This window comes from Panthera tigris, chromosome C1 (genome assembly GCF_018350195.1).
Source record: "Panthera tigris isolate Pti1 chromosome C1, P.tigris_Pti1_mat1.1, whole genome shotgun sequence".
NCBI classification, from domain to species: Eukaryota; Metazoa; Chordata; class Mammalia; order Carnivora; family Felidae; genus Panthera; species Panthera tigris.
This window is the reverse complement of record NC_056667.1, coordinates 94567203-94594612: the sequence shown is the minus strand read 5'-3', so window position 1 is coordinate 94594612 and position 27410 is coordinate 94567203. Positions and strand designations below refer to the sequence as shown.

Below are 27410 nucleotides of genomic sequence, written 5' to 3'. Positions count from 1 at the left end.
CCCAGTCCCGCGCTCCGCCCCGCGCCACCCTCAGAACGCCGGCTTTGTGAGGTGCGTGCGGCGTCACTCTCCCCGCCTCCCGGTCACTGGCGGCCGGTGCCTCCAGCGGAGCCTATCCCCGCCCGCTCGAGGCGGCTGAGGCACAACCAGACTCGGCTTCCTCGTGGTCCGGTCCGTGTCTGTCTCGGCACCGCGTCGCTCTTGTCTGTCGCCAGCCCGAGCACGGCCCCTGGCACACTCAGCTCCCGTACCCATCCGTTGAGTTGCCGCCAGGCCCTGGACTGACACCTCTCAAAGCCACAGCCCCGCCTCAGACCGCTCTCTGAACTTAGATTTGTACATCCATCGGCCTTCTCAGCATCTCCATTGAGAAGTCTGGTAGACATCTCACATCTTTCATGTCACCTGGGTGTTGCTCCTGTCCCCGGCTTTATGCACCACCATCTCGCGGGCGGGTCAAGGGACCGACTTTGCCACCTTCCCTTCTTTTAGGTCTCTGCTCAAATATCGCCTTTCCAAAGGGGTCGTTCCTGACTTTTTTTTTTTTTAATTTTAATTCCAGTGTAGTTAACATACAGTGTTGTATTGTTTTCAGGTGTACAATAAAGCAGTTCGACCATTCTATACATTACTCAGTGCTCATCACGGTAAGTGTACTCTTTAATACCCATCACCTCTTTCACCCTGATCTATCATTATTATTATCTGAGATACTTCCATCATCCTCTGGGTTCCCCCAACTTTCCCACCACTCTCTGTTCCCTTGTTCTGCTTTATTTTTCTTCATGACACCACTACCTGGGATTGTGTTTATTGTCTGTCTCCCCCACTCTATGAGGACAGGGACCTGTTCTGTCTAGTTCTCTTCTGTATTCCTAATGAGAAAAAAAAAACAGATCTGACCCATAGTAAGTGCTCAGTGTTTACTGAGTAAATGAGTTCCTGCGAGTCTTAGCCATAACTCCAAGTTTAAATATTTCTGGAACCTAGTCTTATTTATAATTCCAAAACTAAAGATATTCTGCGTCCAACTCCAACGTTTTCTTTTGTCCTTATATCATTATTCTGATCATTATCTCTCACCCCATGCTCACACACAGGCAGGTGCACACAGAATGATGATCCAGATTCCAAATGATGTAGGAAGGGCTTTGGCACTGTAATCCCATCTGTAAGAGGTCTCAAGGATGCGTTTTGGTTAAAAAACATTGAGAAATGTCAACTGTCCATGTGAAAGAAGGGGTTCTGTTGGGAGTGGGCACTGAAGTTTCCAGGCTTCCTCTTAGTAACCCCAGCTTTTTCATCCATCTAGCCCTAAATCCCAAACCTGGGAGGTATTCTTTTTTAAAAAAAAATTTTTTTAACGTTTATTTATTTTTGAGACAGAGAGAGACAGAGCATGAATGGTCAGAGAGAGAGGGAGACACAGAATCAGAAGCAGGCTCCAGGTTCTGAGCTGTCAGCACAGAGCCCAACGCGGGGCTCAAACTCACGGACCGCGAGATCACGACCTGAGCCGAAGTCAGACGCTTAAATGACTGAGCCAGCCAGGTGCCCCACTGGGGCACTCTACCATCTACCATCACTCTCCCTTTTCTTACAATTTACCTGAGGGCAGGTAATTTTGCCTCTATGTACCTCATTCATTCCTCTGTCCAGTCTCCATAGCATTTGTCCTACTTTAAGCCCCTTTGTCAGCCTAGCTATTGAAACAACCTTCTGAATAGTCCCCTGTCCCTTTTCTTCTCTCTCCCAGCCACTCACTCCACAGGTACTGGAGTAATCATTCTTAAGTGTGTACCATAGGTTGTTTGGGTCCAGCTTCAGATCCTGTTCCTTTTTTTTATTATTATTATTTTTATTTACTTTTTTTTTTTAGAGAGAGAGAGAGAGAGAGCATTTGAACATGAGCAGGGGAGGGGCAGAGAGCAAGGGAGACAGAACCTGAGGCAGTCTCCAGGCTCTGAGCTGTCAGCACAGAGCTTGACTGGGGGCTCAAACTTGTGAACCTCAAGATCATGACCTGAGCCGTAGTCGGATGCTTAACCGACTGAGCCACCCAGGTGCCCCTAGATCCTTTTAACAAACTTTTTTATTTCCCATGCCAGACTCCCACTTCACACTATAATAACTCCAGTCTACCTCTTACCCGGTTCTATTTACTTGTTTAGGTGTCCGTCCCTTACACTAAAAAAAAAAAAAAACAAAAAACAAAACTATAAGCTTCTCAAGGATGGGAATTTTTTCACTCCAGGCTCTCCAGCCCAGCACCAGGCCCTTGGTGGGCCTAATAAACACTGAATCTTGCTCAAAAGTCTTTGCTGGATCTCCATTGCACGTAGCAGTAATTCTATAGAACTCACACTAATCGATGAAGAAGCCAGCTCTCATCCCAAAAGAAACAAAAAGACTGCTTTTCCAGAAAAGAACACATCCAGTTTTATAGACATTCTGTGATCGTGTTTCTTGTTTATGATGTTTTACGGACACAAATATTGCAGTAAGGTTACTAGAAATAAATTGTATTGCTACAACTAAAAACACAAATCAATACATAAAATATTTTTCTCAGTAATGGAAAAGTTAGATAAAGTTGTTGGCTGTAACTTTTAGTGCTGTAAAGATAAAACACAGAGGTAAGGCACCATTTAATAACTAGGTAAGGTATGAGAGTAACATACACAGCAATGAGTCAGACTGTGTGTGCTTCCCGGCCTCCCCTCAGGAAAAATCTCAATGGGACCTCAGCCTTTTTTTATTCTATTCTGTCTACCTGGAAAGCCTTACTTCACCTAATGTACCTGGGAGCTAGAGAAGGGAAGGATTCCTGTGCACTGAAAAGCAAGTAAAACTTAGACTCAGGATGGACGTGGAGGTTCAAGTGGTCCCATACAATCATTCCACAGTGGAGGTTTTTGCACCGGTGTAGAGGAAAACATTGTAAATAAAAGCATGGACATTAAGGTGGCCCATGGTGGGTATAAGGAGAATGTGGAAAGAAGGAACAGAACTACCATTTTTACAGCTGCTTTTTCTCATTTGATCTCAAAGCAACAAAGGGTAGGCAATGTTATTTGCATTCAATCTGAAACTTCTCTTTATTCTTTCAACAGATATCTTCTGAACACCCAATATGGACACAGCCGTTGCCCTCAAGGAGAAGGATACCTGCAAACAGGTGGCCCCGATCAAGGAGAAAATACGCAAGTAGCACAAGTTGGTATAAAATCATATGCAATACTGACATTTTCAGGGCCTTAGTTAAAATGTGGCTGTCATGTGGGAGAGAGTGGGAACTACTGAGAAATTAAGGAAAACAGCTTTTGGTATTCAGAGAGCAGTAGCTTTCTTCTCTATGCCCTTCTCATCTCCACCCAAAATCAAAATGGTTTAAAGCATGCCTTGAACAATGAGAAAAACACCATGTGCAGATCATTCCTTACCTACCCTGGAGTCTAGTACATCTGCCAAAACAGCAGCGCCAGGAGGCCAAGCCCAAGTCCTGTGACGCACTGGGGGCTCATTTTCTGAGCTGATCCTGAAGGATAGATAAGGAGTTTCATCAGGCAGTGGGGGTGGAAGGAGAGAGCTCACCAAGCAGGCAAGTTAGAGAGATATTCTGGGCAAAGCGAACAGTTTGTGCAAAGGCGTGGAAGCATGAGAAACCATAATAGTTTAGGGAAGCCACGAGCTTTAGTGTGAACGGAGGCAAGTATGGCAGCAATTACCAGGAAATGAGGCTGCAGAGATATATTGGTCCCATGTTATGAAGGACCTTGTCTGCTACCATAAGGAATAGAAAATGACTGTGCTGTGCTCTCCCAATGCGGGGTACTGTTACATAAAATAAAGAGAGATACAGTTGGAAATGTGGATGGGGCTCGATTAATGGCAAAGCCGAGGAGTCTGGGTTTTAACTGGCAGACCGTGGAGCATCATCTAGATCTGGGATCTAACCTGAGGCGGGGAACTGCAGGACCCCCTTCACACGCTTGTGTCTTACACCTGCTAGCTCCCGGGTGTTTTCGGTGTTGGTAAACTGCTTCCCGAGTACCAGGGCTTACCTGTGTGGTGTTTACCCCGCAAACTGATGAAGCAAGTGTTTCCTAGTTCTTGCTCCCAGACAAGGGGGACCTTCCCTCCGGCATTCTTCAGTTCATCTGCTCAGTGGACTAGCGCCATCGATACGCTTAGGTTATATAAAGTTTATCAAGTAACAATATGTGGCCGCCTGGACAGAATTTGTTTCATGACCTTCTCATTCCTAAGTGGCTACCTCCCAACACAGAGGATAACTATTTTTACATGCGCCCCTTGGCCCACGGGGTGACCTTATATCTTCAGTACCTTTTCAGACAGGAATTAGGAGGTGGGGAAGCCGCCGCAAAGGCCCAGCCCACGCACTCTGCACAGCCACCTCCCGCCATGGGCATTGGCCTGGCAGGCTTTCGGAAAAGAACCCCAGGTCTTCCTCCCTGTCTCCAGACCAGGCTCTCCTCTGCCCAAGGCCCACATTGATTAATTGCCCCTTTTAATAGCACGGCCTCAGTCTTTAGGGAGGAAGGCGTCACATTTGCTCTTCCCCTTGTAAGAACGGGGCCCAATTCATTCTTGTCCAGGCAGCATAATAAATAACCTGCCCCCGTTGGCAGGGAGTTTATTAGAGACTGATGGGACATTTAACAATAACTGGGGGCCTGTGATTTATTAGGTAGGGAGGTTCATGGCGTCTCCAAAGACTGGGAATGTGGAATTTAATTGATAAAGTGACAGCAGCAATGAGATGCACTCAATAGAATATGCATTTGAGGGATTCTCTTTGGAGCTGTCAGGAAGGGTTTCTGCTAATCATATTCAGCTTCCGCGGATGGTGGCGTCTGCCGGATATCTGGGTGAGAGACAAATGGCAGGGAGGGGACTCGGAGAGGGGCCCGGGGAGGGATGCACCTGTCAGTTGCCCAGCCCGATGGAAGAATGTGACACAAATGAGCAAAAGGAAACAGGATTCCCATCACCCTGAGTGAGGACTCTTCAAGAGGCCTTCGTCTCTCTCCTGTGAGCCGCTCGGAGAGAGCAAGAGGCGCCCGAGCACCCACTTCCTGGAAAAGGACGGAAATGAAAGAGTTAAATGGCAAGATGAGAGATCTGTTCCGGAATCTCCCTAAGCCCTGAGGCTTCTGCACCAGAGACCCCCTGCCTTGCTGTCCAGCTCCAGACGCTCACACACACAACACACACACTGCCGAGCGCCACAGTTCGTTACCCACCTGCCCCCCATACGGCAGTTTCCACACAGCCTCCCTCGAACCCCTGGTTCAGGGGGCAGCTCCTCCTGTCACAGCTGCTTTCGTGCCAAGAACAGAGCCACAGAAACTCTGATGGAGTCTCACCTTTGTTTGTTGTTGCTGTTTCCCAGCTCTGGAGACCCCAGAATCCAGGCTGAGAACCTGGAAATAAATGCTTGCGGGCTGGCGTGTACAGAGCATTGGCGCACCCCTCCACCCTGTTTCCGAGACCCGGTGTATCTCCGAGGGCCATCGATAATGGCGCTGGCACTAGCACAGCTCTGTCCTCAGGCAGTCCTGAGCCTTTCCAAGGCAGCTCTGCTCGAATTTTCTATCCCTCCATCCCTCGGGCTGTTGCTCAGCCTTCAACCAGGCCATGTAAGGCATGAGAGGGGCTTTCTCAGGCCAGTCTGCTTCCCTCCTTTGATCCTCATGCATCTATTCTTAGGTCCCAGGAGACCAGTCTGCCTCCTTGTTCCCTTCAGGGAGAGAAAGGGAGGGGGAAGCTACAGCCAGGGAAGAAGAAGTAATTGTCACTGTCTAATCTGAGCCTCGGTGGTGACACTGAGGGACCTCTGAGCAGAATGGATACAGCAACTGGTTTGATTAAATCAAGCCTCTCCCACAACCTTGTTAAATTAAACTGACAGGCCGAGAGCAGACGCGGGAGGGCAGAGGGATCATCGCCTCGGGTGGGGGCAGAGGAGGCCCAGAGCCGAGGTTGGTAAGAAGATCAGATGGTAGCAGAGCGTCAGCCTGCCCTTTCCCTTATTTGCTGACTACAGATACGAGCTGAGATTTATGGATGTGAGATGCTTAAGTACCTGTCTGAGCACAGGCTGTGAAACCGACGCCGAGGCAGACGGCTGCCTCCCCGTGGGCTCTGCAAATTCCCTTGGCATTCGGGCCTCACATTTGCAGCCGTGCTCTTGACATTTCAAAGGGCCTCTAAATATCTTGCCTTTACAGCAGGCAGGGAGCAGAGGAGTTGTTTGCCCCACTTTACAGTTAGAGCAACCGAGGCACAGAGGGATTCCAGGGCCAACCAGAGCCATGCAGAGACAGGCCGGCAGAGCCAGTCCAAGACCCCAGGTCTTCTGCCCGCCGCTTCTGGCCCACATCGCCTCCGACGTCCTGCCATATGGCAGCATTTTCCAGGGCTTAGTCCCTGGGCTGCCATCTCTTCTCCCACCCACCAAAGAAACGTAAGCCACACAGCTTGCTTTGTGGGCTGTCAGGAAAATGCCAACTCCCGACTGGCTTAGGGCAGCCCACCTGCAGAGCACACAGCTAGCTTCCAAAGGCCATGAGGCCATTCTGTCGCACTCATGTCACGCGCCCCCGTGCCCAAGCCCTTGTGAGCCATTTCCACTGCACCTAATTACAAGTCAGGGGAGAGGGGGTACGAGAGAGAGATTGTTAGCCACAACAGCAACAGCAATAGTAGAAGGATAACACTGATACCCCTGCTGGCTTCCTCACCTGTCACCCAGTTCCTCACCTGCCAAAGCTAATTTTCCACTCACCAGTGGGTGAGAGCTCATTTCGGAGCGGCTGAGCCACACGTACCCTCACATACATACACGGGTTCACGGTGCCATTGTGAACAGAGTACTGCCTCCCCCAGGATGCCCTTGTTCTCACTTCGGATGCACTCCAATGATTTGTTCATTGACACCTCCAGCCCTCCCCAGTCTCTGTCTCCGTAGCGAGGACACTAGGATGGGGATACTACAAAAGGTGGTGCACAGTGATCGCCAGAGCGCACTGTCGGACCTGCCTCCTCCAGAGGCACGCTCATCACACCCCAGTGTCTGATCAAATCCCGCAACGGGGGGCGGGGGGGAGGGACAGGGACAGGAGAACGGGGAGAGGGGCAGACTTTGAACCACGATGAAGGACGCAGGCTCCATGAGAGCCCGTACAAGGTGGTAACATTTGCCTGAGAGGGACAAAACCACTGTAAGCATCACCCACCGGGGGGCGGGTGTGTATGTGCCGCAGCAGATATCGTATCACCGTGCTCTTTCTCTGTGGTTACCGCATGATTTTGATCACCACTCTTGACCCGAGAAAGATAGGAAACAGCAGACAGGCAGATAGGTCGAAGATACTTAGACAAATATCACCAGCCTCTTAAATTCCTCTTTGGTGTTGTCATTGGCCACACCCAAACCCGACATCTCCAATCTACCTGAACTCCTCTTAGGCAAGGAGTTGGACTCCTCTAGAAACACCTGCCAAAGTGAGGCGGAGGGAAAGGCCGTCTTGCCTGGCAGGCGGGGAGGAAAGACCACCGGGCCTGGGTTCCCATGCCGGCTCTGCCTCTGGCCACCTGGGTGATGTACGGCAAATCATTTCACATTTCTGGGCTGCACTTTCCTGACCTGTAAATCATACGCTTGGGTAGGAAATGCAGACTTTTGTTAGAGTTTTAAAATTTTAAAGATCACCAAGGAGAAAACTGAGACCCAAAGAGGTTGAATTACTTGTCTGAGGCTCCACGGTGAGGCAGCCAAGTGACTGAGAGGGTGTGGGTCCTGGAGCGAAAGCCAGAGCTTTGTGTGACCAGAGGGGAGTTCTGGCTCCCTAGCTCCCTTCTTCCTCATCTGCAGAATGGAGGCGATAGGAGCCCCTGCCTCTGAGGGTTTGGGACGAATAGATGAGCGCCTGATACAGGGAAAGCCTTCAATAAATGTTTGCAAGCACTATTTTTAGTGACAGACCAGAGGTTCAGACCCACATGTCTTGACTTCTGGTCTCTCCATGAGGTCACAATCCCCTGATTATCTATAAGGTCCTCCTCAGCTCCCAAATTCTATGATTCCAAGTCAGATAGATTAAAATGCAAGTTACTTCCAAAACCCTCCAGGCAGAGACACAAAAGACCATTTAGGGGATTCATTATTCACTCTCCATTGCCTCAGTCACTTTCTATGGATGATGATTCATGGGGAATAATCACAGCAAAGAAAACCTGTCCAAAGGCAGGGAGAGGGAGGGCAGTAGAAACCAAAACTCCTTTGCATGTGGAGTACCTATTCTTTAAAAGGTATCTTCATTTGTGAAGTGATGACAGTGTCTCTTGGCCTCATTGCCATTCCACTCTGGAACTTGAGGCTTTCTCTTGGTATAGATGGCTCCCATTGGGAGCCACTGCCCACCCTGCCTCCACCCACCCCCCCACCCACCCAGAACCCTGGGGAGAGGGTCCTGCCTTTCTGGTCAAGCAGAAGCCTTCACAGCAGCAGCTGTCACCCTGGCACTGGCTGCCCTAGGGGTCTCTGGCCACACCCCAGGGCTGGCATCTATTCCAGGCTTGGACAGTTCTGCAGTCCCCGCAGAAGACCGGGAGACCCTTGGGAACCAGCCTGGTGGCAGCAGGTATACGGTAAGCCAAACCTGAGATGTGACCTCTTTTTCTCCTCACCCCATGGCCTCAGGAAAAGAAGCAGGTAGCCTTCTTTCTGTCTCGCCGACAAGTCTCTCCCTGGCAGGCTGCCAACTCCTGGTTTTTGCTCACAGCAACCAGAAGCTGGGGGCGGGGGGGGGGGGGGGAGGGGTGGCTGGTAAGTAGTGTGTATCAAAATGAGCTTTCCCTCTGAGTGGGAGGCCATGTAGGTGAGGTTACAGGGAAGCGGGCACAGGGCTGCCAGGGAGCCAGCTGTGGCAGAATGTCCCTGGGAGCGTGCTGAGAACGACTCCCTCTCCCTTTCCATGCAGTTCCCATCTACCGGCATTGGTTTGCACAAATCGCATTAAGTTATTTCCCTGTGCTGTGTGTGCCCTGACATTCTTCAGGTGCTCTTTGCAGTTGAAAAATATTTGCTCTTCCAGTAATGTTTGCAAAATGGAAATATTTGCTTCCCAAGTAGCAATGAGACCATTGCTTAGGCACCACAAGCACAAGACCCATAGCTGCAAATAATTCCAAATAAGGCTCAGTAGCAGCCCATATTTGGACTAGTCTGAATAACTAACTGTTCATTATTTGGACTCGTCTAATTTTGCACTAGTCAGTTCCCTCTGAATTGTTCAGGCGAGATAGCCCATTCATACATGGAGTTTTCCAAAATACTATACTGCTGTTTCTTTCCCCTGCCCCCTCCCCCAACACCTTCCTTCTGTGTTGTAGAAAAAGTTGTAGCCACTGCATGACTGATGGCCTGGCCTTGCAAGGCAGGTGACTTTGTACAAAAGTTAAGGCTGAGAGTGGTGCCTAGTTTGGTACTAGGTGTAAATTCAACCACGGGGTTTGTGGATGGGGGACTAGAACCCTCAGTGGTTCTAGTCATCTTGGTAACCCACCTCAGGTCACACCCTGCATGCTTTCTGCAGAGTAGGTAGTAGAAAGAGGGAACAGGAGAACTTTGTTCCTTCAACATAAAGACCAGTCTCTTTTGGCCTCAGTTGCTCTATAAGTGGGGGGAATGACACTCCATGTTTGAAGACATGAAAGCTAAGGAGCTTTTTCCCCCCATGCCTAGAGTCTTTGATTTCTCTAGCCAGTCAAAAGATTTTTCAAATAAAATCCAAAGTGAATCTTTCCTTTGGAACCAAGGGACCTCTAGCATATAGGCCACTTGGTCCCTCTGCTGTCTCTCCTGATACCAGGATTGTATGAGGCACAGGAGCCCAGTCCCATCTAAGGTGGACAGAGGAATAAAGCTAGAAGTTAGATTGTTTTAAGAATAACTAGGCCTTGCAATCCCTATCAAAATAACACCAGCATTCTTCACAGAGCTAGAACAAACAATCCTAAAATTTGTATAGAACCAGAAAAGACCCCGAATAGCCAAAGCAATCTTGAAAAAGAAAACCAAAGCAGGAGGCATCACAATCCCGGACCACTTTCTTACACCATACACAAAAATAAACTCAAAATGAATGAAAGACCTAAACTTAAGACAGGAAGCCATCAAAATCCTAGCTTCAAAATAAATCAAAATAAAAAGCTTCTAGGGGCGCCTGGGTGGCGCAGTCGGTTAAGCGTCCGACTTCAGCCAGGTCACGATCTCGCGGTCCGTGAGTTCGAGCCCCGCGTCAGGCTCTGGGCTGATGGCTCAGAGCCTGGAGCCTGTTTCCGATTCTGTGTCTCCCTCTCTCTCTGCCCCTCCCCCGTTCATGCTCTGTCTCTCTCTGTCCCAAAAATAAATTAAAAAAAAAAAAAAAAAACGTTGGAAAAAAAAAAAATTAAAAAAAAAAAAAAAAGCTTCTGCACAGCGAAGGAAATAATCAGCAAAACTGAAAGGCAACCTTCAGAATAAGAGAAGATATTTGCAAACGACATATCAGATAAAAAGTTAGTATCCAAAATCTATAAAGAACTTCTCAAACTCAACACCCAAAAAAACAAATAATCCGGTGAAGAAATGGGCAAAAAACGTGAATAGACACTTCTCAAAAGAAGACATCCAGATGGCTGACAGACACATGAAAAAATGCTCAACATCACTCATCATCAGGGAAATACAAATCAAAACCACAATGAGATATCACCTCACGCATGTCAGAATGGCTAACATAAACAACTCAGGCAATAACAGATGTTGGTGAGGATGTGAAAAAGAGGATCTCTTTTCACTGCTGGTGGGAATGCAAACTGGTGCAGCTACTCTGGAAAACAGTATGGAGGGTCCTCAAAAAATTAAAAATAGAACTACCTTATGACCCAGCAATTGCACTACTAGGCATTTATCCACAGAATACAGGTGTGCTATTTCGAAGGGGCACGTGCACCCCCATGTTTATAGCAGCGCTATCAACAATAGCCAAAGTATGGAAAGAGCCCAAATGTCCATCGATGGATAAATGGATAAAGAAGATGTGGTATATATATACAATGGAGTATTACTCAGCAATCAAAAAGAATGAAATCTTGTGATTTGCAGCTATGTGGATGGAACTAGAAATTAGAGAAAGACAAATATTTGAGAGACAAACTTCACTCATACAAGGAATTCAAGATACCAAACAGATGAACATAAGGGAAGGGAAACAAAAATAATATAAAAACAGGAGGGGGACAAAACATAAAAGACTCAAATATAGAGAACAAACAGTGTTGCTGGAGGGGTTGTGGTAGGTGGGATGGGATAAATGGGCAAAGGGCATTAAGGAGTCTACTCCTGAAATCATTGGTGCACTATATGCTAACTAACTTGGGTGTAAATTTTAAAAATTAATTAAGTAATTAAAAAAAGAATAACTAGGCCTCACTCCAGTCCCCTCCTTGCAGTCCCAATATGTTCACACTCAGACACACAGTCTCTGCCCAGCACCTCCAGGCCTGCTTGCCAGGCGAGGTCCTCTGCCTGGTGAGGGACAGTTCAGCAGTGATATCTGAACACATTCCAACAGCACATGTTTATCTCTAGGGTCAGCCTTTCCTGTTGATGCTCAGGAGGTGTGGGGGAGCTGCTGGCAAGCACAGGGGGTGGAGGCCTGAGGGCAGTAGGGATATGGACGCCCCTCTTAGGAGGGTGATGTTATGATGAGGTTTCCAGACTGTGTGTGGCCATGCATGTCTTTCCTCACATCAGAATGAACTTTTCAGCTCTTCTGCTGTCAGTGGAGACGGGCACAGCCTCACCCAGGGATGCATCTTCCAGAGGGCGGGCTAAGATGCACTGGGTGGGGACCTCCAGGTGGGGGCCATGGGATATGGAGCCAGGAGAACGGCCGTGTTTCCATTGTTTACTGTAGGATGTGAGCTCTGTTGGGACGCAACTGGTTCTGCCTCTCCCTTTGAGCTCAGTCATTGGTGCCAGGACCTCCAGGCTTTGGCAGTGGGACAGACAGGGCCACCCTCCCTGAGTAGGTGGGCAAACCCCATGAGTCTGACACCCTTAGACACCATTTCCAGGAGTTGCGCCCCCTCCCTCAGGAAAAGTACCCACCACACTTACCCCACCAGCAGGGGGCAAATGCTGAGCTACCATTTAGGGGTCCTCCCCCCATCCCCGTCCCCACCCCCGCCCACCTCTGGGTGGCTTTGAGAAAGTATGTTCATAACCAATCTCAGACCTTTGATATGTTCCTTATTTTCAAGTGAGATAATTTCATCTTCCCTCCAGGCTGAGTTTTGAGGGGCAGGAGAGAGGGTCGAACTATTTGATTCTTCTTCAGCAAAAATGAATCATGTCCCACATCCCCCATTCTCAGCCTAGGGATATTTACCCATGTTTATATAACTATGGCAACAGGCTTTATTCTCTGCCATTTAAACCCTTAAAAAAAAAAAAAGAAAGAAAGAAAAGAAAAATGGAAAGCAATCCATTTCCCTGTTCCTGCCTCCTGGTCTACCCAGATGACAGAGCTATTCCTGCAGAAGCAAGGTAAGAGAAAGAGCCCCACATGTCCTGGTATAATGTCAGCCTTCTCCGAGGGTAAGTTTGCAGTGGCCCAACCTCATGAAAGGCCTTATGAGTTTAACAGTCACTTTCTACCAAAATCCTATGGGAACCACACAGTAATAGCACCTCTGACTTGTCTGGGACCTCTCTTTTGAGCACCACGCTGAGATTAGGGACATCGATTTTCTTTTTCTTGCCATCTCCTTGACCTTAAAAGGGGATGGATTTCGTAATGTGTATAACTGTCGTGTCACTACGTCAACCACCTGAAACTAACATGTCAACTATCTTTCAATTAAAAATATTTTTTTTAAAAAAAGTGGATGGAATGCCAGCTGGCTTTGCTAACAATATATTCTTCATCTCTGAGATGGATTCCTCTTGTCCTGACTACTTCACAGATTGTTGTCAAAATAGAGTTTTGTAAGGAGTGTAAAAGTGTTAATTAGACTCACATAGGTTTAACTAGAAGCAAGAGAAACTGAGGCCAGGAACAGGGAAGCATCTGTGTGAGGACAACTGTGCTGTCAGAGGCCTAGGACACCCAACCACCCAGTCTAAACTTGTTACCAGATCAGCCTGCACCTCTTGGAGTTTGAACTACAGCCACCCTCTTACCTTCCAAGAGGACCCTGGTCCAAGTGCTCTCAGGGATGGCAAAACCCAGGCTTAAACTTGCCTCTAAAGACTATGGGAACCACAGACTCACAAACGTTTACTCATTGCCTCCTGCAGCAGTCACTGTGCTGGGTGCTGGAGATCTCAGAGTGAGCAAGGCCCGCAGGGCTGGGGAACTCTTGTGTGGTGGTTCTCCCACGTAAGTCTATGTGTGGATTATGTTAGCGGCCAGGTCCCCCTTTCTATCCCCATCCAAAAAGACTCAACTCCAGAATGGTTCAGCAGGTCTGGGGACCGCAGCTCCGTCCTTGGGGGTGGCTCCCACTGTGAACATGCTTCGGGTACCACGGGAGGGTCCCCTTGGGAATCTCTGTCTCCCAACTGCAAGGAAGCCTGTGAGTGGGTCGCAGGGCCACGTGGACTGGAGAGGCCAGACTCACTCAGGTAACGGAAAGACCCGGAGAGCAGAAGTAAAAGGTAATTCAAGCTCGGCAGCTTGGAAACACCTCCCTAGATTGATTCTCAGCTCCTTCCTGCAACAGTCGGGTTTTCTGATCCACGCCGGATCCTGAGCAGGGACCCCGAAGGGATCCCAGGCACCCGGGCTTAGGGCTTAGCAAACGGCCACCAAGACTCAGACTTCCGAGGGAGTTCTCACCCATCTACGCCTCTTCTTTCTTTTCTCCATCCATCCGCTACCGCTGCCTCCGCTTTGTCCAAAGAGGGGCACTAAGGTCTAGGACAAAAGACATGGGCGAGATCCCCTGTAATTGAGGAGCTGGGGTTAAGTGGAGACATCCGAAGGGACTCTGTAGAGTCTTCATTTCTAAAGATGTTCGTTTTTACGCACCGCCCCCCCCCCCCAACCCGCCCCTTGTCTTTCAATAGTAAGCAGGAGTGGCACCCTTTCCTGACCAGGATCGGAATGAATGACCACAGCGCCTGCATTCACTCTGCACCTTCTCACGCGTCTGCAAGGTTCTGTCTCGGAGACCCCAAATTCTGCCTGGGGCAAACTTTCTCCCGTTAATTGTCTTGAGATAACACGTCGCTAATTACCCTAATTACTCTCCGGCCCTGCAACACCGTCCCCCGCGGGCCAGGGAGGGTGGCGTGGCGCCTGGGCGCGGGGAGGGACCAGTAATCCTGGCCGCACGCGGAGGCTGGTCCAGAGCTCCGCTGGAAGGAGAACCCAGGCCGGCCTGCGGCCCCTCTTGGGTCCTCCTGCCGCAACTCCTGTGTCCATTGAATAGAACCCGAGCAGCTTGGAGTCGTCCCCCCTCCCCGTCCCTTGAGCAAGAGTTAGGATAACTGACGCATATGGAATACTGGGGAAGAGAAAGGCCTATTCCTCCACTCCCTGCCCACCCTACTGAAAGCAGCCCCCCCCCCCCCATTCTACTACCCTGTTTCATGTTTTCACAAAGAATCACTACTGGAGAGTACCGTGTTTATTTATTTTAACCTGTCTCATCCCTCCCCTTCCCCTACCCCACGCACGTTCTTGAGAGCAGAGATCTTGCCTGTCTTAATTCGGTATCATACCCCAGACTTACACGTGGCGGGGAGTCAGCAGAGCCTCTAACAGCCTTGTGTTAAATAAGTCTGTGGACCGAGCAGCGGCTCCTCAGCTCCAGGATGAAGACTGGGCTGGGAGGAGCCTACACTTGGAGGTGAGACGGACCCACACTTCCAGACTTCCAGCACACTTCCAGAGTTCAAAAGAACTGCTGATTGGCTGCTTTGGTGGAGGATGTTCCTTTTCTGATCGGAGTATGGGAAACAGGGTTGAAACTAAGGCACTCTTACTAAGGCCGCTTCCCAATGCCCACTCATAAGACGGTGCTCTCTATCACCAAACGGGGGTCACGTGCTTTGTTGGGGGATGTCGGTACAATCTGGCGGCACGATACCCCCAGCCGTGTGGGCCAGGACTAGGTGTCCCGCGGCCAGCCCCCAGCAGCGGCTGCCCTAGCCCTGTGCGACCACCCGCTGCTGGATCCACTCGCTGCAGCCCAGCCCGCGCCCCCCCGTGCTCCCTTCTCATTGGCTGAAGGCATCCCCCCTGAATTCTCATAGGCTGTCGCACTTTTCCTCCGCCCCCCTCACGGACCGCGCGCCGCGCCAGCCAGGGAAGCTGCTCTAAGTCCGGGCCTTGGAGCGGAGGCTCGGCTCGGCCCTGCGAGAGGCGCGGAGCGCGGGGGCCGGGGGCCGGTGTTCCCACCCGGGGACGCTCTTGTGGAGCCGAGCCCGGCAAATGGGCGCAGGAGGAAGAGAGCAGGGAAATGGACTGCTATTTGCGCCGCCTCAAGCAGGAGCTGGTAAGAGCGCAGCAGGCGCCGGGGGCCGGGGGGACTGCTCCGCCCCGACGGCACCTGGCCCCCGCCCCAGGCCGGCCGGGGAGCTGGGAGTATTCGGGCGGGGGAAAGCCAGAGAGGACGGGACGGACAGGCAGAGGGCAGGGCCTGTCCCGAGGGAAAGGGCCGCGAGGAAACTTGGAGCGAAGATTTGTGAGTGAGGCAGACGCGAGCAAGTGACGGAGACCTAGCGACCCCAAACCCAGACTGAAATGCGCCCAGGGAAGTCGCTGGAGAAACGGGGGCACACTCCCAGACGGACAGACGCGCGGGAGCGGGACGCCCGGGCCGGCTTCTGGGGCCGCTCGGGGCGCCGCGGAGCGCGCGGGGCAGGCGGGGCGCGGGGAGCAGGGGCCGGGCGCGCGGGCCGGAGGGCAGACGGGGACCGCTGGCTCGCGGGGAGCTGGCACCGCCTGGGGCCCCCAGCCCCGCCGGGCTTGGCAGAGCTGGCGCGGCTGCGGGGGCAGGCTGGGCCGGCTGTCTGCCCGGGCTTGTCTGCCAGCAGGGAGGGGGCTGGCAGCTGGAAGGGCGGGGGAGGGCCCCGCGCCGGAGGAGGGGCGCCGCCTGGCAGATAGCGAGCGGAGCTGCGGGGGCCCGGCCAGATGTCGGGGCTGGGCGTGGGGAGTGCGGAGGGAGCGTGCGGAGGCCAGGGGTGCAGAGGTCGGGAGACGGATCTCAGTCTGGGACCCGGGCATCACCCAAGTCGGGGGCGGGGTGCTTCCAAAGCTCTGTGAGGCTGATTCTCGCCGATTTCATATACCACCAACCCCCCCCCCCACCTGCCACCTTTCCTGTTCCTGCAACCACCCGAATTCACACAGATATGCACACCCCCCACCCCGGCCCCTGGGCCCACCTCTCTGTCCACCCAGCTCCTTCCTGTGTCTTTGCCCCTGCCTCTTTTTGTCCCCTTTAGTGTCTCTTGGAGTGGACCTCTCCACTCCTCACTTTTCTCCCGTCCTCTTTCTTCCCACTTTCCAAAGCCAGGGACACCCAGGCTCTCAACAGCAGACCTGGACCCATGACTCTCCAGATTCCGTGACAGACTCTCCCACTAAGGCCTGTAAACTCTACACTCCCTTCCAGCAGCTACCCCCCCCCCACCCCGCCCCGGAAACTTGGCAGCTGTATCTGGGGCCAGTTTTTTTGGGGGGGGGGGTGGGGAGGGCAGCTTGCCGAGCAGGTGTTCTCACTGATGCTTCCTGGTCAAGGCTCCCAGGCACTCTTCCTGTCTGTCCCACTCCAGGGTCTGCCTTCTCAGGTCAATGGTCACTTCTCTGGGACTTCCTCCTCAAGCCCTTTTTGTGGTGACACACAGATGGTAAAGTTACCCAGAGAAATGCTGCTTCTGGAAGGGACAGAAGAGTCTCCACCATGTTCCTTCCCACCCTCATTTTCACATGCTTCCCATGTCAGTTTCGGATGGTCAGCCCCAGTCCACACATACACAATTCTGACTCTTCCCATTCATTTGTCCAATACCAGAAAGAAAGGTCAAGGTCATCACAGATAATGTCTGAAGTCCAAGGCCCATGCTGAAAAAAAGAGAATCAAATAGAGTCCTCTTTTTATGCTTGGAATCTGGGACCACACCACCCACCTCAGGATATGCCTTAATAGAGGGTTTGTGGGTGTTCCTGGCATAGGCTTGAATTTTAAAATCCTACTGATTTGCATTTTTTATAGCACCCTAGGTGGGAGGGGGGGTGAGGGGAGGAAGACAGTCTGTGGATGCCAGGAGAATAAAAAAGGCAAATAGGAATCTGCACTGAGCTGAGCTCCAGGTCTTGATTTGCACCCTCTCCTGCCAAGGACTTGAGCCCCCAGTCCCTGGGAGGAGGAAGGGGAGAGACTGAAGTCACTGAGCTCCCCATTAGCTTTCATTTGGCCCTTTGTCTGAGCAGCTTCAGCCTTTGACTCCCTTGGCGAGGAAGCCAAATGCCTGGCCTGGGGCCCAGAATGACACTCAGATGGGAGAGTTCTGCACCCTCCCCCCCCCCTTGGTGCCCCGCCTCCTCCCCGGTGCCAGTCTGCCCAGAAATGAGACAGAGCAGAGTGACAGGCAGAGGTATTAGAGTCTCACTCACTCCCTGACACCTCAGCCCAGTGCTTAGGTAGCTGAACCACATCTCAGTGCCTCAGTTTTGCCAATGGGAGTAAAGAAGAAAGTAGAGCTGAGTTAGCCCATCTGGGTCCTTTGGCTCCTCTAAGGACTGTGGGGATTGAATTCAGTGCACCTTGGTTGTGACTGGGATGGAAGGTTCTTGCTTTTTATACCCCAGGTCTGTAACAGGCATACAGTCGTTTTATGTCATGAGCTGGTGAGGGTGGGGGCAGGCAGTAGGGCTTGTGTGTTTATTCTAGGCAGAATCTTCCCCACCGCCGCAGAGGAGGACTGTGTGTTGCCTGGCTTTGTCCTTAGGTTAGTAGATGCCCAGGAAGGGCACTCATGTAATACTTGTCGAGTTCTACATTCATTTATGCCACTAAATCCCTTCAAGAAGCCTGCGTCCTACAGACACTGGGTTAACCTGCTGGAAAAGGAAACATTAACAGGTTGTAAAATAATTTTTGTTAAGGGTGTTCTGTGGCCCTGTCCTTGTCTCAGAAAATCTAGATGAGAAAAGTGTGTTCCTGAAGACCAAAGTAAACAGAATTCCTTAATTTCGTGGAGCAGAAAATTCACACTGTAGGGGCGTCTGACTTGGGCTCAGGTCATGATCTCACAGTGTCGGGCTCTGTGCTGAAAGCCTGGAGCCTGCTTCGGATTCTGTGTCTCCCTCTCTCTACCCCTTCCCTGCTCACACTCTGTCTCTGTCTCTCTCTGTCTCTCAAAAATAAATAAAACATTTAAAAGAGTTTAAAAAAAATTGCACTCTAACAAGTGAGCACTGTGGGGGGCGGGGAGGCTAAGGGTTTGGGGATCCTGGCTTGATTAGCTTGATGTCTAGAGAACTGGCCTTTTCCCCCTGCCTCGAAGAGGACAGAGATCAGGTTTCAGGGATGAAATGTGGCAGGAGAGTAGCAGCAGCTGACACACTTCTTCATTAGGATGAGGGGGTCAGGGCTGCAACAACCCAGCAGGGAACATATCTCTCTCCCCTCCAGCCACCACAGAGGGGCCCTGCACGAACACAAGGCCTTGGGACCAGCTGTTCCTACACACTCCTCCCTTGAGGGCTTCCAACAAATGGGGTAGACACAGAAACACAGAAGAAGCAGACATAAGATGCTCACGGGGTTTGCCTCATGAGTCAGTATCAGTGGAAAGCGAATAGAGTGTGTAAAGGTTGAGTGATAGGGGCTCATGAAGTCCAGCCATGCCAGGAAGTCTTCCTGGAGGAGGAGGAGGTTGATGGAGGCCACCTCCTGCAATATCCGTCCTAGCTTAGGCATGATGAAGCAGCAGAGGGGCTTCTCTTGGGCTGGAGAAGGTCCTTCTAGAACAACTTGGTATTCCTAGAAGGCAGTTACCTGGTCACAAGGCCAGGAGGTTCTGACATGTGGAGGAGGACCAGGACCTAAAGGCAAGAAAAGGAGCAAAGAAAGTGATGAAGAGATATGGGAGGAATAGCCTTCAGTTCTCGGCCTCCTTTGATGTTTAGAGCTGGGGTCGGGTCCGTAAGTGAGGAGTGTGGAGCATGGGATTCGGGGGCAAGCCAACTTGAATTCACATCCTGGCTCAGGATGTGACCCAGGCAGATTACTTAACCCCTCTGTGCCTTGTTTTTCTCATCTGTAAAATGGGTTTTTTTTTAAATACCTACCTGCTACAGCTGCTGTGAAGATTAAATGATTGATGTCTGTCCTTAGCACATAATACCATGCACATTGTGTTGTAGGCACTCAGCAAACTCTGGATGGATTGATCGGGCTGGTGTGCATGAGTCATTCATTCACAGAACACATTAATGGAACTTGCCCTATGTTTAAAGCACTTTACCAGACACTGGTACTGTAGTTACAAATATAAACAGACACAGATTCCGCTTTCAGGGAACTCGCAGTTCAATAGGGGAGATGATGATGATAATAATAATAATAATAATAAGTGTTGATGTTAACATTTATTGATATGCTAGACATATAATGTATCATGTCACTTAATTGCCAAAGCAACCTGGAGACGTTGTACTTCCATTGTTCTCATTTTATAAATGAGACATGGGGAGGTCAAGTGACTTGGCCAAGGTCATCGAGCTGGTATGCATGCATGTGTCCAGCAGAGAGACAGAGGGTGCTTGCTACGTGAGAAGCACGAGTTCAGTGCTCTGAGAAGGGAGAAATGACCTCCAGCCAGGGGATCGGGAAAAGCTTTGTGGAAGAAGTAGCATTTGAGCTTGACCTTGAGGGATAAGCTGGGATGCGAAGAGGAGGAAAACCACATTCCAGGCAGATCATGAAACAACAGGAGTGAAAGGCAACCGAGATGGAAGTAGCAAGGACGTCCGGATGCCTTCTGGCGGGGATGTTCGAAGACTACTTCCGTCTGGTAGAACATAGGGTATGGGCAGAGAAAGAGTGAGCAACGGGGCTGAAAGAGTTGCTGAGAGCAGTCTATGGGGCACCTTGAATGCCATGCTAAAAAGTCCGCTCTTCTCTCTATGCACTGCAAGAAGCAGGCCGAGAACAGTGCCCTGGGATCCAGGAGGTGGGTGGTCTGGGGCGGAGGGTGGTGGGTGGGGGGAGGAAATGGAGGCAGAGGCTGAGTTAGGTGGTTATCACAAGAGCCCATGAAGGAGAGTATGAAGGCCTGAACAAGAACGAAGAAGAAGGTTACTTCTGGAGGCCCCCTGGATGCCCAAGGAATTGGGACTGCCTGCTTTGGAGAGGAGCTAAAGCTGTCAAGGGCGAAGGGCGTGGTGAGGCTGAGAGGCAAGCTCCCCGCAGGGCGAGATTGGGCCCCTCTCTCCACGTGTCTGCCTCTTGCCCAAGCGCACGGGTCCCTGTAGATGGTTCCGTCGAGAGCGGGCTCACCCATTTCACACTTCCTTCTTTCTTTACCCTCCTCCCTCCTCCAGCTCTTTGGCACAGTTTCTATTTTACCTTCCTGTCGTGCGTTCCCGCCAAGAGCAAGGGACTGTGAAGGTCCCTATTCACTGGACTGCAGAATGGGCCACTTGGCAAAAGCGGGGCCTTTTCCCGTTTCCGGCCCTGAACCTCCTTGTAGCTTCCAGAGGGGCTGAAAGGAACTGTGTGGGGATCTTGTGAGTAATGGGGGTGGGGGCAGCGAGGCAGGGCCCACTGCCAGGTCCGTGGGCAAAGCTGGAGCCCGCGTCAAAGGATTCTGGCTGAGCGGGGAGAGGGCGTGAGATGGACGGATGGAGGGCGCAGCTGTGGGATCAGTCAGGGGCCTAGGAGAGGGCTTGGGAAGGTTGCCGAGGATGCTGGTGTCACTTTCCCATCCCCATGCCTCCCATACCACAAAGGCCCAGCGAGTGCCAAGGGGGACGGTGCTGTCCATGGGCAGCTGACCCCACACTACCCCTACCCCTCGAAGGCTCAGTGCTGCAGGGCCAGGATGGCGGGGTCTGCTTCCTGGCGGCATCTTCCCCCTCAGCTCCAGACAGACAGTGCTTTTTCCTTCTTCAGATGATTCAATGAAGAGGCGCTGTCAGTGGAAAGGAACTGAATTAGGTCTTGGAGTCCCTCCAAGACTTCGTGCTCTTCCTCCCCGTATGATGGTAATTGCACTTTGCATGTCAGATTGGCTATCCTGGTTTCTTCTCGCAACAACCCCACGAGGCTGAGAAGTCAGATCGTGATGACTCGGAAAGCCCACTGGGCTGGAGCAAGAGGGCCAGGCTTGGGGTCCCAGTCCTCCCAGGAATCCTTCCCAGTTTTCGAACCCCAGGCAATAGATCCACATTTCCACCAGGGGCGCTCAGGATGACATTAAGATCTGATACTCAGATGAAAACCTTTTCATTTTAGATCCTTACTCTCTGTTTATGGCAAGTGCTATGCGTTTCCTATAAGTTCCTACAGAAATGCATTTATGTATACAAACAGATTTATGTAAAGCATTAAATGGGAGACTAGGTGATGAGGAGATATGGTGAAAACCACGCAGGAAGTCCAGGGAAGAATGTCGAGGAAGAAAACGAGCATCTCGGATCCCGTTTCTTCATCCATAAAGCAGGGTCACCAGCTTGCCAGAGTCACCGTGGGGTCCGGCAAAGCACGAAGGAAGGATGCACACCGCATACACACAGGGAATCAGCATTTCACAGCCACAGCCCTCTGCCCGAGGTTATGCGGCCCAGTTAGGCAGCTGGGACTCCCCTGGGGCTCCTCACAAACGCCAGGAAGGTGCCCAGCGCCCATCCAGCTGGATTCAACTGCAGCAGGAGAGACTAAAGTTTGACGTGAAGACCATATTTAGAATGAAACATTTCGAGGCCCAGGAGGTGCTGGGGGGCTAGGAGGTGGGTGGTGGCAGTTGTGCTTGTGAGGAGGCCTGCGAGGAGGAAAGAACTTCCGTGGTCTTTCTCAGCAAGGAGCCCCACACCGGTCTCTGGGATATGCTGTCAGGGGCAATATGTTCGATGGTGGAACAGGCCAGCTCCTGCGCGTGCGCGGCAGTGAATGTGATTGGGGGTGGGCACGGGGGGTGGCTGCTAGACCCACTGCCACTCGGACTAATCAAACCAATTAGATCCTCTTAGGACCTGTCCAACCGACCCCTGAAGGCAAGCTGGGTATGACTGGGTCCCTGTCCTGAGGGAGCACCGGAAGCCCTGGCACTGGGAGGCCAGAGAGGAACTCAGTCCCCTACAGCCTAGAGATTGGGATTAGTGATGACCATTTCTAGTTGGGATTTTCTCTGGCTCCTCTCCTCTGCTCCCACCCCACGCTGCTCCATCTTGGGTTCCCGAGGCAGGAGAAACCCTGGGATCTGAGAAGGTCCCACGCCCCGAAGACAGCAGCTTGCCCTCTGGCTCTTTCTCCCTGGGTGACATCATTCCCCCTTGGGGCCAGGAAAGGCAGCTCCTCTCAGTCAAGACCCAGCTGATGCTCCTGCCTCCCCACTTCCCCCGGCCCTCCCCGCTTCCCACACTTCCTCCTTCTCTCGTCCTCCTTCTCACAGCTGCCTTCTGCCCTCAGTGTCAGCACCCTCGCTGGTGGGCAACAGGATGCGGAGCTTTCCTTTCCTTCCTTGCTCTTCCTTTGGAGGGGGCCGGGGGGAGGACAGAAGGGACAGGACAAGAGCTGTGTTTCTCCTTGATCCCACCAGGTAGATGAATGGAGTCCTGTCACGACTGTGTGTTAAGGTCCACTGAGGAAGACGTGTTCTGGAAGTTCTCAGGAAGTCTTAAGATAACCACCAAAACTCACCTCCAAGCCACGTATAAACACTCATTACGTCACCTAATCTGTCCAGAGCTGCGTGAGGCAGAAACTCGTATTCCCGTTTTGAAGAATAGAGAAGTTGAAAAACGATTTAAATAACCATCCCGGCCACACAGCTGCTGCTATGTGGCAGAGCTGGGATTTGAACCCTGTTCCATTTGTCTCTAGAAACCAAGACCTTAACCAATACAGAATATCATTTTCCATAGGGGTCTAATTTCACCTCCTGTTGACTTGACTGGGGCCTCTGTGTTATGAGCAGTCCCAAATTCATACATACCCACACATTCATTCTCACTGGAAAATGGTACAAAATGTCAGCATTATGTCTTCAGGATTTTTCCATACTGGAAGAGACTGAATGGGGTCATTTCATTCCTCTCACTGCCTCTGACCTGGACTGTGTTCAGCCTTCTGGAAGGATGCCTGCAAGTTCAGGCTTCTTGCCTGTTGGTGAAATGAAGCCTTGAGCGGTGTCCCTGACTCTTCCTCTCTGAGGAGTGCATTACTGCCTGAGGGCAGCAGGTCTGGAGACACAGGACTTGGGGTATTCAGTGGTACTCAATAGATGTTTTATGGGTGTGTCACAGGGGCAAGGTGCTAGCTGGGTTCTGGGGAGGCATAACAACGTGTAGATCTCAGACCCTGCCCTTGATGGTAAATGCTCAGTGAATGTTTCATGAGCAACTGAGCATTGAAACGTGGAGGGGGGGGGGGGCAGGGGCTGGGCCACGTACAGAAGTAGCACGATAGACAAAGGCACTTGGGGTGTCACTAATGACGTTCTGACAGCAGCAGGGGGTATGCATATGGGAACAGTGACATGCTTCTGAGTGGCAAGTGACAGGATCACAGGAGTGTAGGAAGACTGAGCTGGTGGCCAGAAGGCCTTCGAGGAGGGTTCTGCCTTCCAGGAGATGGAAAAGCAGATGTGAGACCTCTGGGGACAGGAAGAGGGGCAGAAGGTGGAAACAAAAGCCAAACGGGACTCTGAGGTCCAGGTTGGGGTGACGAGGAAAGGGGTACGAGAGAAGGGGCAGAAAAAGGGAAGTCAGAGAAGCAGTTTGCAGGAAGGGACCTCAAGGAGGTTGGTTTGAGGCTTAGGGTCTCCTCTGACTCTGCCCTGGGTCTTCCCAGCCGCGCTGAAATGCCTCCAAAAGGAAGGTCTCAGGAGGCCGGAAGCCAAAGAGGTCAGAGCAAGGGGCCATTGGCAAGCGCAGCCACCTCACAGGCTGTCATAGCTGCCACTCCAACGGAGCCCACTTCCCGGGGCGGGGGTGGGGGGGGGGTGCGGGAAGGGTCTGGCAAATCCCAGGGTCTCCAGGGCTCCCACCCACCACACTCAGCTGAGGCCTCCTTGCCTTCAGGGACACTCAGTCCTCCAGCTGCTTAGTGCTGCTGGCTCAGGAGAGCCTGGCCTGGTCCCCTGCCCTGCCCCTGCCAGGGTCGGGGTTGCCAGGTGAGGGTTTGACTGCAAAGCCTGAGAGTGTCAGCTGCCAGTGCAGTGCCTCTGTGCCCGCCCTCCCAATCCCTCCACCCCTGCACCCCGTGGGCTTAGTTCTGTGCATTACGACCAGGCTGGGCGGTAAGATGATCCCCACGGGTCTCTGGGGGGCTTAAGAAACAGATGGTCCCCTCACGCGAGGGCTTTTGCTGTTGGTAACACGAGCAGATCCGGGGAGGGAGCCGGCGGGACGAGGGCAGCTTGGGCAGCTTGGGCTGTGAATGTTATCAGACCACGCATCCCCTGCCTGCCTCCAAACTCGGCCCTCACCCAAGTCAGCCTCTTGGCCCCTTCCAGCTGGCACCTGGGACTCGTGCCTTTGACACCCGCAAAGGGGCTGGAGGGCTGGCCCCCAGGGTCCCCACTCTTGGCCAGAGCGGGGGAGCCACTTGGGCTGAGAAGGCAGGAAGAGCACCGGAGCCAAGTGTAAGTGCAGCTGAGAGGGGGAAGGCAGAGAAGGGCTGGGAAGGGCTTCTGCACACAGGAGCATCCTGGCCTCCTTGTCTCTCTCCTGAGCGGCCAGATGTGCACAGCAGTGAAAGGAAGCCCCCAGCCTAGCCTTTTCCTTCGGGAATCTGAGCTCCTTGTCTTGCCCTCATGTCCTCCAGCCTCCTCCAGCGCCCTGGGGAGGGCAGAGTAGCCTTAAGGCCCAGCTCTTCTGTCCAGCCATCTTGAGGCAGGCAGTGCTTAGTATATAGCATTTGGAGCAAGGTGTCCTGTGTCCAAGGCCCAGCGATATGACCTAGATGACCTTAGGCAAGTTACTTCACCTCCGCCATGGTTAACTCACTAAAATGAGAGCACTAATGGCAACCTCACAGGGTTTATATAAAGATCTTAAGAAGTGATGTGCCTAGAGCAGGTAGCTCAGTTCCTATTACATAGCGAACATGCACAGACTGCTCTTAGCGTGGCCATCATCATCGTCATCGTCATTGTTGTCTCAGGGAGGCTCGCAAAGAGGGCGCAGCACCTCGTAAAAAGACAAAGACGGCCACCACCATTTCACACACCCTCTTGTATCTGCATCGTCTCGAGCAAGCTACTCACACGCCTCCATTCCTTCATCTAGTACTAGTCACTACCTCATAGACTAGTTGGGGAGATTAACCACAGATCCATTTATATATGTGTCTGTATTTACATATATGTCGCTGAGGACAGCACCTGCCTTAGCACGTTAGCTGCCATTAATATGATTTCCTTTAACTAGCCATATGGGCGTTAAGATTCCTCCTCTCCCAGCTCCCATCTGCACTGCACTGGGCCCCGTGGAGGTGGGGTCAGTGGAGGGCTGGAATGACCCCAGAGGTGTATGTTTGGGCGGCGTCTAGGTTCGGGGCCAGTAAGGGGCAGCGCTTCCCCAGCCCCCCGTGGCTCATGGGCCTGTGCATTTCTGTCCCCTGCAGATGTCTATGAAGGAAGTGGGTGATGGCTTGCAGGATCAGATGAACTGCATGATGGGTGCGCTGCAAGAACTAAAGCTTCTTCAGGTGCAGGCAGCACTGGAACAGCTGGAGATCTCTGGAGGGAGTCCTGCCCCAGGCTGCCCTGAAAGCCCCCGGACACAGCCCCAGGCCCCTGCCAGGCCCACGGCCTGCTCCTCCTCCAACCAACCTTTTGGCACGAAGTTTCCGTCCTGTAGGAGTGTCTGTGGGAGGGATCTGGTCCCCCTGACCAGTGCACAGCTCCCAGAGCACCAAAGCTGTGCCCAGCAGGGGCCAGAGCTGGCGGAACCGGAAGACTGGACCTCCACATTGATGTCCCGGGGCCGGAATCGACAGCCTCTGGTCCTAGGTGACAATGTTTTTGCGGACCTGGTGGGCAACTGGCTGGATTTGCCAGAACTGGAGAAGGGTGGGGAGAAGGGGGAGGCGGGGGAGCCCAAGGGGGAGAAGGGCCAGCCCCGGGAGCTGGGCCGCAGGTTTGCCCTCACAGCAAACATCTTTAGGAAGTTCCTGCGCAGCGTGCGGCCTGACCGAGACAGGCTGCTGAAGGAGAAACCGGGCTGGGTGACACCCACGGCCTCGGAGCCCAGAGCCGCCCGCTCACACAAGGTCAAGAAGCGGAGCCATTCCAAGGGCTCTGGACACTTCCCCTTCCCAAGCACTGCCGAGCCCAGAAGGGGGGAAGGTCCTTCCACAAGCTGCCCCAAGGCCCTGGAACCCTCACCCTCTGGCTTTGATATTAACACAGCTGTTTGGGTCTGAATCCTACAGACAGAACGTTGACTGAACCCAAAAGGTCCAGGTGCCCAGTGCTGGGCCCTGGGAAGGATGGGGGGAGGGGGGCGGGTGCTATGGCTTTCAAAAGCCTAACTCTGGGTTCCTTTTTCCCAGGAAGGAGGGAAAAGAAGCGGGAGTGTCTGGAGTAGGACTAACAGGCATGTGGTTGGTAGAGGCTGTGGTGGGGGCTGGCTGGTGGGGAGGTGAGGGTTCCCAGACTGAAAGAGAGATTGAGAGAGTGGTGCTCACCTTGGGGCTGCAGGTGATGAGGGGCATGGGGCAGGAGACCAGGAAATTCTTACATTCCTTCACTGCCCCAACTAAACATTCTGTATGGATTAGGGCACTGGGGCCTCATGTTCCCCTAGAAAGGCCCCCAATAAAGACCTTGGCTCCTGTGTCCCCAACCTTATAACCGCTGGCATCCCTGGCAAAGCACTGCTCCAGGCACAGGCATGAAACCCCAGCCCTCCTGGGATAGGGATCAGCAGAGAGGAAACTTCCCACTCCCACCTCTCCCTGTTGGCCTTCAAGATTTCAGCCCATACCTGGATCGTGGGAAATGGGCCTAATAAGGAGTGTATGTATAAGGAGTACTCCAGGGAGCCCTATATCTTTTCTAAAGCACAGGAAAGATATCTGTATAGCACTTTAAAGTTTGAAAGCCTTTTCATATCCCATATCCGTTATCTCCTTTTGAGTAAGCAAGTAAG

At 52.1% G+C, this 27410-nt stretch overlaps 1 protein-coding gene across 5 annotated transcripts; it reads left to right on the top strand.

Annotated features, from left to right (window-relative positions):
* The first annotated feature begins 93 nt into the window (after positions 1-93).
* INKA2 (inka box actin regulator 2) lies at positions 94-27104 on the top strand. Of its 5 annotated transcripts, none has more exons than XM_042998190.1 (4): positions 94-378; positions 596-647; positions 3114-3216; positions 25882-27104. In XM_042998190.1, the coding sequence occupies exon 4, from the start codon at positions 25882-25884 to the stop codon at positions 26680-26682; it is 801 nt and encodes a 266-aa protein (XP_042854124.1). In that variant the 5' UTR covers positions 94-378; positions 596-647; positions 3114-3216; the 3' UTR covers positions 26683-27104. The 5 variants fall into 5 exon arrangements, with proteins under 5 accessions (XP_042854124.1, XP_042854122.1, XP_042854123.1 ...); XM_042998188.1 differs by having other exon boundaries at positions 94-492; XM_042998189.1 differs by lacking the exons at positions 94-378; positions 596-647 and adding an exon at positions 1496-1618.
* Positions 27105-27410: the final 306 nt, after the last annotated feature.